Genomic DNA, 11,619 nt, shown 5'->3' with positions numbered 1-11,619 from the left:
TGTTGAGGCCCCCTGGGAAGATTCACAGGGGTTTTAAATCTGCAAAGGAAAGAAAATGAACCAGCACCTTTCACATTAAGCTAGCACCCGAGTTTCCCAGTGGAGGCATGGCGTTTTCCTTGGCCTCAAGAAGACAAAGCCGAAGCCAGCCAAGATCCCACCGCCAGTTCGGGCACCAGCCTAGCAGCGGCGCCTCGGCACTGTGAAGCGCATCCTGCTCAGCAGCAGCAGCGAGGAAATTGCCACCGCTTCCTACGGCACTGCCGGCACCGCTGCTGGAGGCTGCCCAGCGCCCTGGCACCTCCCTGCACCCAGACAGGGGGGCACAGTGCTGGGAACCAGCCGTTCCTGCCAAGTCAGGGTCTATTCTCCCAGAGTCCCCTCACAGCAGGACCCACTGCCATGGGTGGGTGCTGGCTGGTCCTTGGGCACATTCTCCAGACCCTGCAAAAAGGAGGAGCCCGTGTCCAGCCCCAAACCTTGTCCTGGGGGGCTGGGGGAGCATCTTTACCTGCAGAACCCCATCCCCTTCTGTTGTGCTGTTACAAATGGGTTGGTCAGGGTCCCCCCAGCACTGCAGAGCCCAGCTGCCAGCCCGGCAGGAAGCAAAATCGCTGGGCTCGGCTGGGGTTTTCCGGCAATGGCTCAGTACCACCAGCAAAAGTAGGTCTTTGCTGGTGTGGTGTGAACTGCAGCCGCGGCGGGCAGCAAGCGCACCAGGGGCCGTGCCCTTGCCCCATCGAGCCCCTGCACGGCGCCTGTGCACGGGGCCCTTGCGTGGGGTCTGTGGGGTTCCGTACTCGGGGGGACTGTGCATAACAGGGGGGTCTGTGCACAAGCGGCCGTGAGTGGAGGGCTGCGCACGGGGGCTCTCGGCGGGGCGGCTACGTGGGGTCCATGCGCAGGGTCAAGCCCCCTTGTCCCAGCAGCCGGGCCAGGGTCCCGAGGTCTCCTAGCCCCACCGGAACGGGACCCCCCCGCCGCTCTCGGGAACCACGCAGCCCTCGGCAGCTGCCGGACGGAGACCCCCGGCCCGGGGAGGACGGGGCCGGGGCTCCCCGAGGCTGGTGGCCGCCCGCCCGCCCGGCCGGTGCCGCGCCGTCCCCCAGGGCCGCCCCCTCCGGATCTGGGCGGGGAGCGCCGGCCCCACCGCCCCCTCCGGCCACTCCGGCTCCGTCCCGTCCCGTCTCGTCTCGTCCCGTCCCGTCCCGTCCCGTCCCGTCCCGTCCCGTCCCGCCGCATGGGGCCCCCCGGGCCGGCCTGACCCCCCCCGCTGCAGCCCCGCCGCCCCCGGAGACGGGCCCCGCCGAGGAGCCGCGACGGGACCCCCTCGGCTGCCCGGCCCCGGCCGGCCCCCCCGGAGCACGGACAGACCCCCCGGGCCCCTTCCCCGGGGGCAGAGGACGCTCGGAGCCACCGCGGGGCCGCCCCGGCCGGACGCCCGGCGAGACCCCCCCGCCTCGTCCCATCGCTGGAGCAGAGACCCCGGCCGCCCCCGGGACCCTTCCCCGGGGCCAGGAACCCCCGGGGAGACGCGGTCCCCTCCCCGGGACGCGGGAGCCGGCACCCCTGGGGACCCGCCAGCCATCCCCGCGGGGGCGAAGGACGCCTGGAGCCCCCCGCCCGCGCCGGGGGCGAAGGCCCCGGACCCCCTGCCTGCATCCCCCTCCCGGGCTGGCCCCTGGGTGCCGAGGGTCCTGCTCCCGGGGCTGGGGGGAGCCGGGCTGCCCCGTGCCCCCCGGCTGAGCTGGCCCTGAGCCGGCAGGGCGGCCGTGGGGTGTCGAGGAGCCCTGGGGGGACCACGGCACCCTGCCCCTTCCCGGCCCCATGGCGGCCAAATGGTTCAAGGAGTTCCCCTCCAACCTGAAGACAGTTTCGGAGAGGGCTCGGCCGGGCAGCGGTAGCCTGGGCAAGAGCCGCAAGAATTCGGCCGCTGAGCTGGGGGGCTGCCGGGCTGGCCCGGGGGGAGGCAAGGAGGGGGGTGGCCGGCTGTCGCGGGACAACCTGCAGGGTCTGCTCCAGGCTGCCACCGGGAAGATGCGGAAGAACTCGCGAGTGGAGGGGGGTGCACCGGAGGGACCCCCCAAAACCTGCGGCACCTACATCAACCGCCTCATCAAGGTGGAGGCTCACGAGAAGAATGGGAAGGGGTACGCTGGGCCCCTGCCCACTGGCCTGGCTGCCCCTGAGCAGGACAAGGGGAAGACCCCCAAGACAGAGACGGTAAGGGCGGGATTGGGAGGGGTGGGGTGGTGGTGGGGTTGGGGCAGTGCATTGCACTGGCAGCTTTAACCACTTTGGGCTCCAGCTCATTAGCCTGGCTAACCCCAGCCTTTCATCGCTCCCAGCTCTGCTGCATTCAAATCCCATTCAAAGCTCCCTTCATCCCGACTGCCCTTCATCTGCCAGGTGGGGGGGGCACTCGGCAGCCCCCCTCACCGCATCCTGCTGTGCCCCATCCCACCCTGACCCCAACACTCGGCCACTGTTTAAACAAAGGCTGATGCAAAGCTTTTCTGGGAAGCCGGACTTTTACCTCCACACAGCACCAGGGTGGCTGGGAGCCAGTGCGGGGGGGTGGGGTGGGGGGGGTGGGTGGTGGTGTGTGAGGCGGTGGTGGTGTCACCCAAAAGGGTCTCTGAGCACATCCCCACCCCACCACTGGGGTGCATAGGGATGGGCACTGCCCCCACCCAAAGGTGCCACTGGGTGCACCCTCGTGGGGTTGTGACATGGCTCCATCTACCCTAGACGAGCTGCCATCCTCCCCCAGGGACCCTGGTGTCCCCATCCCCTGCCTGCGCTGGTGGCACTCCTGCCACCCCCTCCCACTCCACCGCCACTGGCACAGCCGCTGGGACCCCTGGCAGCCCCCTGAGGCTGGCGGTGCCCATCCCCTCCCCAGGTCATCATCCTGGAGGACTATGCCGACCCCTACGACGCCAAGCGCACCAAGGGGCAGAGGGAGGCCGAGCGCCTGGGGGAGAACGATGGCTATATGGAGCCCTATGATGCCCAGCAGATGATCACAGGTACGTGCCGTGCTGTGCCATGTCGCAGCGGCACGGCTGGCACTGGTCCCCAGCCGGGAGAGCGCATGGCCGCCCTCGGAGCCGCCCGGCGCGGGAGGCTCCGGGAACAGGAAAGCCGCTCGCCGCTTCCTGTGGCTGCGCGGGGCCAGATAAGGAGCGGGCGAGAGGCCGGACGCTGACCCATGCCCGCTGGGCCCTTGGCTGGTGCTGTGACCCATCACCATTGCCTGATGGGTGCACGGGGCCAGTGCAAAGCCCTCAATGCCACCCAGCTCGCTGTGTGTGTTGGGGGGGGGGGAAATGCAGCACCCCTGAGGGTCCCCTGCGGCTGTGCCCCCCAGCCAGCAAACCCCCCGCCGGTGCGGCGGCCGCCCAGCTGGCCAGAACAACAGGAACTGACTTGGCCGGAAGCTGGAAATAAAAGATTTGCTGCTGATGGTTTTTTTCCGTGCGGGGCAGCCCGGGCTGTTTGGTGGAGCCCAGTGCCATGGGGCGAAGCGGGTGGCTGGGGGGAGGTGGGGGGGGTATGATCCCTCCGGGGAGACCTCCCGCGGGGCCGAGCTCCAGTGCGGGGTGTAGCATCCTGCCACTGCAGCTGGCCCCATCGGGGTGTTTCGGTGCCGGCAGCCTTGGGGCTGCGACAGCAGGCCAGGTGCCACAAGGGTGGGCGCCTTCAAGCTCTGGCTCCTCCCAAGCCAGTTCCCAATGCACATCCCTGGTGCACATCCCTCCCCGAGGGCAGGCGTTGGGGTGGGGGCCCCTCCCTGACCCCCTGTCCCTTTTCCTTCCAGAAATCCGCCGTCGAGGCTCCAAGGACCCCCTGGTCAAAGCCATCCTGCTGCTGGACGGTCCTGGCGAGCCTGGGGAGGGGGGGTGGCAAGCCAGAGCCAGCCAAGTGGCCGGGGGGCAAGGAGGTGGCGGGGAAGGGGCCACAGCTCTATGACACCCCGTACGAGCCTGGGGAGGGGGTGGCCGGGGGGACCCCAGAGCGCAGGGCAAGGGCCGGGGACGGGCGCCTGCCCGAGAATGACGAGCGCCCAGCGGGCGAGTACGAGCAGCCCTGGGAGTGGAAGAAGGAGCAGATCGTCAAAGCGCTGTCAGGTAGGGGACAGGGGTACAGATGGGGACAGGGATATGGATGGGGACAGACTTTTTAGCAGGGCCTGTAGTGATAGGACAAGCGATAATGGTTTTAAACTAAAAGAGGGGAGATTTAGACTGAATATAAGGAAGAAATTTGTTACGCTGTGGGTGGTGAGACATGGGCACAGGCTGCCCAGCGAGGCAGTGGAGGCCCCATCCCTGGAAACATTCCAGGCCAGGTTGGACGGGGCTCGGAGCAGCCTGGTCTGGGTGAAGATGTCCCTGCCCATGGCGGGAGGGGGTTGGACTGGATGGGGTCGGGGACACAGATGGGCACAGGGATGGGGATGTGGACAGGGCTGGGGACAAGGAGGGGGACAGAGATGGAGACGGTGCTGGGGATGGGGACAGGGACGGAACTAGGGCTGGAGATGGAGGTGGCATGGCGGAGGCTTTCGGGGGCTCATCTCGTGTGTCCCCCCCCCAGTCCAGTTCGAGGGCTCGGAGCATCCCAAGGAGGAGGTGCTGTGGCAGCACCTACGCCAGAAGAGCTGGACCCCCAAGATGCTGAAGCCAGCAGGCGCCGAGCATGGCGAGGGGGAGCGGGTGGACCCCGCCCTGGCACTGGAGAAGCAGCCGTGAGTTGCAAGGCTGAGCTAAGCACGGCAGCCGGGGCGGGAAATGGGGTGGTGGGGTTCTGGGGCTTTGCTCAGCATCCCCCCCGGTGTGCCCCCCTGCAGCTGGTACCATGGGGCCATCACGCGGGCCGAGGCAGAGAGCCGGCTGCAAGCATGTCGGGAGGCCGGCTACCTGGTGCGCACCAGTGAGACCGGCAGCGGCAAGTACTCCATTGCGCTCAAGTGAGTGGCCGAGTGGCTGTGGAGTGGGGGGGTTCACGGGGTGGGGGGGGTCCCACCCTGGAGGGATGCTGCAGCTGGAGCCCCTGTTTGTTCACACCAGAGCCCTGGTGGGGTGGGAGCACCCAGGACCACCCCCCTCACCCCCACCCACCCCCCCCCCGCAACCCACGGGGGGACCCAGGCATCCTGGCGTGGCGTTGGGGCGGGGCGGGGGGGCAGCACGTCCCCCTCCCCGGCGCATTGTCGGGAGCGCCGGTGGCGTTTCCTTCCTGAGGAAGCGGAGCCCCTGAAGCTGAAACAATCGGAGCTGGATTGGAACAAACAGGGGTGGATGCAGCCGTGGCCACGGGGCGGGCGGGCGCCGCGGGGCTGGCGGCACCGCTGACGCCCGCCGGCACCGCTGACGCCCGCTGGCCGCCCAGGACCAGCCAGGGCTGCGTCCACATCATCGTGGCCCAGACCAAGGACAACAAGTACACGCTCAGCCAGGCCAGCGGGGTCTTCGCCAGCATCCCTGAGGTCGTGCACTACTACTCCACCGAGAAGCTGCCCTTCAAGGGGGCCGAGCACATGGCCCTGCTGCACCCCGTCCACTGCAAGCTGCATTAGCACCCACTAATGCCCCCCAGACTGGTCCGCAACCCCCAGGGTGTGGGGCAGGGTCCGGCCCCGGTGATCGCCCTGTGCTGCGGGAAGGGACTGGCTGAGGACCCTTCAGTCGCGTCCCCAGCCCTGCCTGGTGGCTGCCCGCCGCTGGACTCCGGCAGGGCTGTGCTGCCCACGCGCCAGGATGGATCCTGCCTGCCCTGTGCCGGAGCCGACCTGCTGTGGGGCTGCCTCTGGTGCCCGGGGCAGGGGGCTGCAGTGAGATTGGGATGTGTAACAAAATAGTAAAATAAACTTGTTGGCTGAGAGGAGACGGGTGGTCCTGGGGGGCTGCAAAGGTGAAGGGGATGGGGAAGGGTTGAGGCTGGGGGGCTGCAGTGGGCAATGGATGGGGCTGGGGGCTGCAGGGGTGGGGCTGGGGGCTGCAGAGGTGGGGCTGGGGGCTGCAGAGGTGCAGGGAAGAGGCTGACAGGATGGGGCTGGGGGCTGCAGAGGTGAAGGGATGGGGCTGGGGGCTGCAGTGGGCAAGGGATGGGGCTGGAGGGATGGGGCTAGGGGCCCCGAGGTCACGGGGATGGACAGGTGCCCCAGGTGCGGGTGCTGTGGGGCAGGGGTGCAGCAAGATACCCAGCCCCTTCCCTGCCCAGGGCCTGGCTGCCAGGCTCCGCTCTGCCGGCAGCACGGCCATGGCACTGCCGGAAACCAGGGCAGGTTTCGAGGGCCGGGGACCCATCAGGGCGGATCCCAGGGTCTGGCCCCTCGCCCCCCCGGGGCTCACCTGCCTGCTGGGGAGCGCAGAAGCAGGTGACTCAGCCCCAGGCTCGTGCCGGCAGGAGCCACCCAGGTTTCAGGGGGCACAGGGTACCGGGGCTCCCCCCACCTGCACATCTGCATCCTGCTGGCCTTTTTATAGAGTAGGGCCGGCTGGGGCGGGGGGAACATGGTGTCCCCAGGGTGCCCAGGCACCCGCTTCCCTTGCCCTGTGGTTTCCTGCCCGGGTGCAGCTGCAGCTCCCCGAGGTGTTGCACAACCCAGCGCGGGGTGGGCTGCTGCGGGGGGCACGGCCGGAGGGACACTCAGTGGCATAGGGTATGTGGCATGGGGAGGCACAGCAGGGGGGGCATGGCCAGGTTAGGGGGCACAGCAAGGCAGAGGGGGCATGGACCGGGGGTGCACAGCCTCAATCGGGGGTTGCACAGCCCAGCCTCACCCCACCACCCCCCGGAGTCACCTGCAGGTGAGGGAGGCTGCAGCCACCCCTCTGTTTACTCCCCCCTCGAAAGCACCCGCTCCGTTACAAATCTAAGGCATTTATTTGAGACACATTTTGCCACATTTCCCCAACACGTGCTTTAAAAATAAGCCCCGTGGGGGGGCTGGGACAGAGGGATGGGGCTGATCCAGCCAGGCCCCCGCCTCCCCGCCCCCTGCGGCACTGCAGGGGCTACGCCTTTCCCCACAGGACCCTCACGCCCGGCCCTGCGGGCAGAGCCCGGCCCCGCTCCCACGCTCCGGCGCGGCCACGCTTCCAGTGCCTTCACCCCTGGCCACTCCAGCTTGGCCACAGCCCTGGAGCTGCCCCCCTGGGACCCATCTTGGGGGGCCCTGCTGGCTGGTTCTGCATGGGGGCAGCGCTGATCCCCATCCTCAGAGGCCACGGGTCCTGGGGGCGGCTTTCGGCACCCCCGGATATAGGGGGGTGGGAGTGGGGCTGCTCCCGGGGCCACATCCCAGCCCTGGGACCCCCCAGGGCCAGGGACCCCCACCTGACCTGCAGGCGCCTGCCAGTGTGTCCAGCCCCTGGCTACTGCCCTGAGAAGAAATAGTCCAAGTTGGTGACGTGGAGAGCCCCGGGGGCTGAGGGGCCGGGGGACAAGAGCAGGGGGGTTTCACTGAGTGGGGGGCTGGGGGGGCCCAGGGGTACCAGCATGTGCTGCCCCTCGCCCTCCGGCTTGGCCCCCTGCCGCCTGCCCGTCCGCCACGTCTGCCTGTACCTGCAGGAGGGGAGAGGGGTCCCAGGTCAGGGGGGGCAGGTGGAGCCCCCCCACCCCGCCGGCTCCCAGGCACTCACCTCACCACGATGCCAACGAAGAGGGCGATGCCCAGGAGCAGGCTCCCCCCAGCCACCAGGAAGGTGTACGGGGAGGCTATGGAGCGAGTGCTGGCTTCCACAATGGCCGCTGCAGTAGAGAGGGGGGGACGGGCTCATCATGGGGATGAGGGACCCAGGATGAGGGATGCGGGACCCCCCCCACCCTGCAGTCAACCCAGGGACCCCTCCTCACCACCAGCACCATCAGCAGCGTCTTCCCCAAAGAGCTCAGGGGGCAGTGTGACCCCGTACGTGCCATCCTCCATGGGGAACTGCAAGAGAAGGCAGGGGGGTGCGATGGGACGGGGCAGCCCCCCCACCCCAGGTGTCCCCTTATCCCACACGGGGACATGAGGCCCCACACGTCATATCAGCCTGGGGCTGAGGCCGTGCCCTACCTGCGAGCTGAAGGGTCCCATTTCAGAGGTGAGGTCCCTGGGGTCTGCAAGGTGAGGGGGAAGCGTGAGGCTGGGGGATCCCAAGGCTGAGCCCCCCAGCCTTGGGGCCACACATCCCCCTCCTACCTGTCCAGGGGGTGCCCACCGCCTCCCGGCTCCACTCGCTCCACGCACCGTGGCCGAACTCCTCCTGCGCCCGCACCTGCACCACATGCCGCGTCCCCCGCCAAGCGTCATGGATGTCCAGCCATGTCGTCGTCACCTGGTCCACCTAGAGGGGACGGCAGGCAGCATGGGGTTGGGGACAGCCTCGCCAGGGCCAGGGGACAGCCCCACACCAGGGACTGGGGGTCTCACCTCCATGAAGGTCTGGGCAGGCTCGGGGCGGTAGCGGACCTGGAAGCGCAGCCAGTAGAAGCGGGGGTCCCAGGACGAGGGGTAGGACCAGTTGACCCGTAGCCGCTGCGGTGCCTTCTCCAGCGCCTCCACCGTCACATTGAGGGGTGGGTCGGGCTTCACTGCCAGGGAAGGAGGGGCTCAGGGCTTGGCACCGTGCCGCTTGGCCTGCCCTGGCCTCCCGCAAGATGGGAGCGGCACTCACGGACGCTGCTAAGGGTGATGATCCTGTCCTCGCCAGCCGAGCCGCCGGCACCATTGTTGACGCACGTGGACACCACGAGCGGTTTGGTGTCGTCGGCACCGGGTGGCACCTTCACCCGGCAAACGAACTTCCGTGCCTTGGAGAAGTAGCGGCACCGCTGCTCCGTGGCATTCTCAGCCACGAACCTGTGGGGACGTGGCTCGGCTGGGACTTTGGCACACACCGGGCACAGGGCAGCCCCGGTTGGCACCGGGGAAAGGGTCCGTGGGGAGGGACAGTAAAGTCTCCCACATCCCATGCCATGCAGTCCCAACCCCAGGTAGGTGCCAGGACGGCGCTCACCTCTGCTTCACCCAGAGCATTGCCCGCGTCCCTGGGGACGGCTTCACCCTCAGCGGCCACTCGCACAGGACATCTTTGTCGTGGCTCCGCCGGTAGCAGGAGACCCGGGGAGTTTCGGGGGGGTCTGCAAGGTAGGGAGGCGCTGGGGGATGGGGGACGCCAGACCAGGCGATGCTGTGAGGGAAGCCCCTGCCCTGGCGCGGACCCACCTTCCACCAGCAGCCGCAGGGAGCGCAGTGGGCGGCCCCCCGCATAGCAGCCGTAGCGCCCCGAGTCCTCATAGCGCAGCTGCCGCAGGAACAGCGTGTTGCCCTCTGCCAGCCGCCGACTGCGGCCCCCCCCTGCTGCCATGCCCTGCTCCTCCACCCGCCAGGACACGGTGACGTTCGCCGGCCCCCCTTCCCGGCAGGTCAAGGTGACGTTTGCTCCCGGGCGTCCCAGCACTGTGTCCCACGAGAGCCCTGGGGGGACGAGAAGGGGGTCAGGCAATGGAGGCAAGACCCCAGGCCCTGCGAGTGTCCCATCTGCTCCCCATGCCCAGCGGCTGCTTGGCGTCAGTATTTGCCGCAGGCACCGAGCCGGAGTGAGCGGCAGCTCCTGCTGAGCCAGCAATTCCCTACCCAGCCGGGCACCGGCCCCCTGGCATGCAGACCCCCCGCCACCGCCACAGGGACGGCACCCACAGCACCTGGCCGAGGCGCGAGTAGGGCGTCTGGCGGTGGGACCCAGCTGAGCAGCACAGGGAGCGGAAAACCAGGAGCAGGGCTCCGGGAGAGCCGTGGGCTGGGGGTCCTGGGGGTCCCGGGGGGGCTGGGGGTCTGGTGCTGGAGGGGTTAAGTGGCCGGGCTGGCCGGCGGCACAGGGCCAGGCCTGGGCTGGGGCCAGGGAGGCCGCCCGGGGCAGCTCTCCCGGCTCTTGCTGCAAAGGTCACCAGCCAGCACGGACCTGCTGGTTCCCGTTGGCTCCTGCTGCCAGGAACGCACCCAGCACCCACCCAGCACCCAGTCCGCAGCGCCCAGCACCCACCCAGCGCCCAGTACACAGCATGTACCCCCAAGTACATAGCACCCAGCCCCAAGTACACAGCACCCAGTACACAGCACCCACCCAGCACCCGCCCAGCACCCACACAGCACCCAGTACTCGGGACCCAGTACACAGCACTCACCCCCAAGAACACAGCACCCAGCACTCACCCCCAAGTACGCAGCACCCACCCAGCACTCAGCGCCCAGCACCCAACGCCCGTTACACAGCGCCCACCCAGCACCCGGCACCCAGCACCAAGAACCCAGCACCACCCCACCCCCAGCACCCCCCAGGGTGCCCCGTACCGCACCCTGCCCGTCTCCCCGGGCCCGACTGCGCTCCGCCAGGGCGGGCAAGGCACCGTTCCCCGCGTTCCCCCCTCCCCGTGGGGCCCCGGTACCGGGAGAGGTGCCCCCCCCTCCGCCGCCCTCCCCGGGGGTGGGAGGACTGTGCCGGTGGGCTCCCGCCGCCCCCCCCCCGCCCTCCACCGGGACCGATCGCACTCACCCGCGGGGCCGCAGGGCCGCCCGGGACCGGCAGCGGCGGCGAGGAGGAGGAGGAGGAGGAGGAGGAGCGCGGCGGGGAGCAGCGGCCCCGGCGGCCGCGCCATGCGCCCGGCCCCGGGCAGGAAAACATCGGCGGAGCCGCCCGCGGCGCGACCGGTGCCCGCGGTTGTGAAACCGGGGCGCGGGGGCGGCTCCGTGGCGGCAGCACGTGCGCCCGGGCGGGGCGGGGCCAGCCGGGGGGGAGCCCTCCGACCCCCGGTGCCCCCGGGTGCTCGCCCCCCCGCAGGACACAGGACACGGCAGAGGGTGCACAGAACTTTTTTTTTTTATATATATATATAAAAAGCTGGGTTTTAGGGTTTTTTTTTCTCCGTAGACCCATAAAATGATACAATTCCGCAATATAGAAACATGTAATAAATTAGACGCCCCGATCCTCGCCCTCGTCCCCCCTAAAAACACAAAATAACCCCCAAACTTCCCCAAAAATAGACTTCGGCCCACACCAGAGCCCATCCTGAACGGTTTCCTCTTTGGTATCAAGGAGAGCGCGGCCCCGGGACCCCCCCAGCCCCTCTGGGGTGGAGGGGACAACACCCACCCGCACCCCCGGGAGAGGGTCCCGTGCCTCGGGAGCTGGCGAGGAGAAGGAGGAGGAGGGAGGAAGCGGAGGCCGAGAGTTGTGCAAGACCCCGGCGTGGGAGTGAATCACAGCGGCCTGCAAACACCCCTGCTTCCCGCAGAAAGCAGGAAGGAACCAGGGAACACTTCCCCTTTCCCACCCGGCACCCCGTCCCGGAGGACCCCAAGGCGGGGGGCTGGAGGACGGTGACACCCCTCACCCCCGGCACCAGTGCCCGGCCCCCCGCGCTCTCTCTGTAACCAGCCGTGCCAACACTGAGAGAAACAAGTCGCTCTGTAGAACTTGGAGGTGTTTTCCTTCCCTTTTTTTTTGTTGTTGTTGTGGTGGTGTTTTTTGTGGTTTGTTTTTTTTTTTACCTTTTTTTATATAAAAAGAAGACACGTGGGTGAGGGGCGGGGGAGGGGGCAGGGCGCTGTCACAGCCCCCT

General features: G+C 68.5%; 2 protein-coding genes across 2 annotated transcripts; one reads left to right on the top strand and one right to left on the bottom strand.

Annotated features, from left to right (window-relative positions):
* Positions 1–1,827: 1,827 nt before the first annotated feature.
* On the top strand, positions 1,828–5,597 carry SHE (Src homology 2 domain containing E). Its single transcript, XM_075724514.1, is given in 7 exon segments — positions 1,828–2,223; positions 2,906–3,032; positions 3,824–3,900; positions 3,902–4,133; positions 4,603–4,753; positions 4,856–4,975; positions 5,398–5,597. Coding segments are annotated over 7 exon segments (1,290 nt in total). The 3' UTR covers positions 5,585–5,597.
* Positions 5,598–7,385: 1,788 nt separating this feature from the next.
* On the bottom strand, positions 7,386–10,653 carry IL6R (interleukin 6 receptor). Its single transcript, XM_075724505.1, has 10 exons — positions 10,551–10,653; positions 9,224–9,475; positions 9,015–9,138; positions 8,673–8,857; positions 8,429–8,589; positions 8,198–8,342; positions 8,072–8,115; positions 7,867–7,945; positions 7,653–7,761; positions 7,386–7,575 (listed from the first exon to the last, which is right to left on the bottom strand). Exons 1-10 carry the CDS (start codon positions 10,651–10,653, stop codon positions 7,386–7,388), a joined length of 1,392 nt encoding a protein of 463 aa, XP_075580620.1.
* Positions 10,654–11,619: the final 966 nt, after the last annotated feature.

The sequence above is a fragment of the Pelecanus crispus genome, chromosome 22 (assembly GCF_030463565.1).
Source record: "Pelecanus crispus isolate bPelCri1 chromosome 22, bPelCri1.pri, whole genome shotgun sequence".
NCBI lineage: Eukaryota > Metazoa > Chordata > Aves > Pelecaniformes > Pelecanidae > Pelecanus > Pelecanus crispus.
This window is presented reverse-complemented; position numbering and strand designations above follow the sequence as displayed.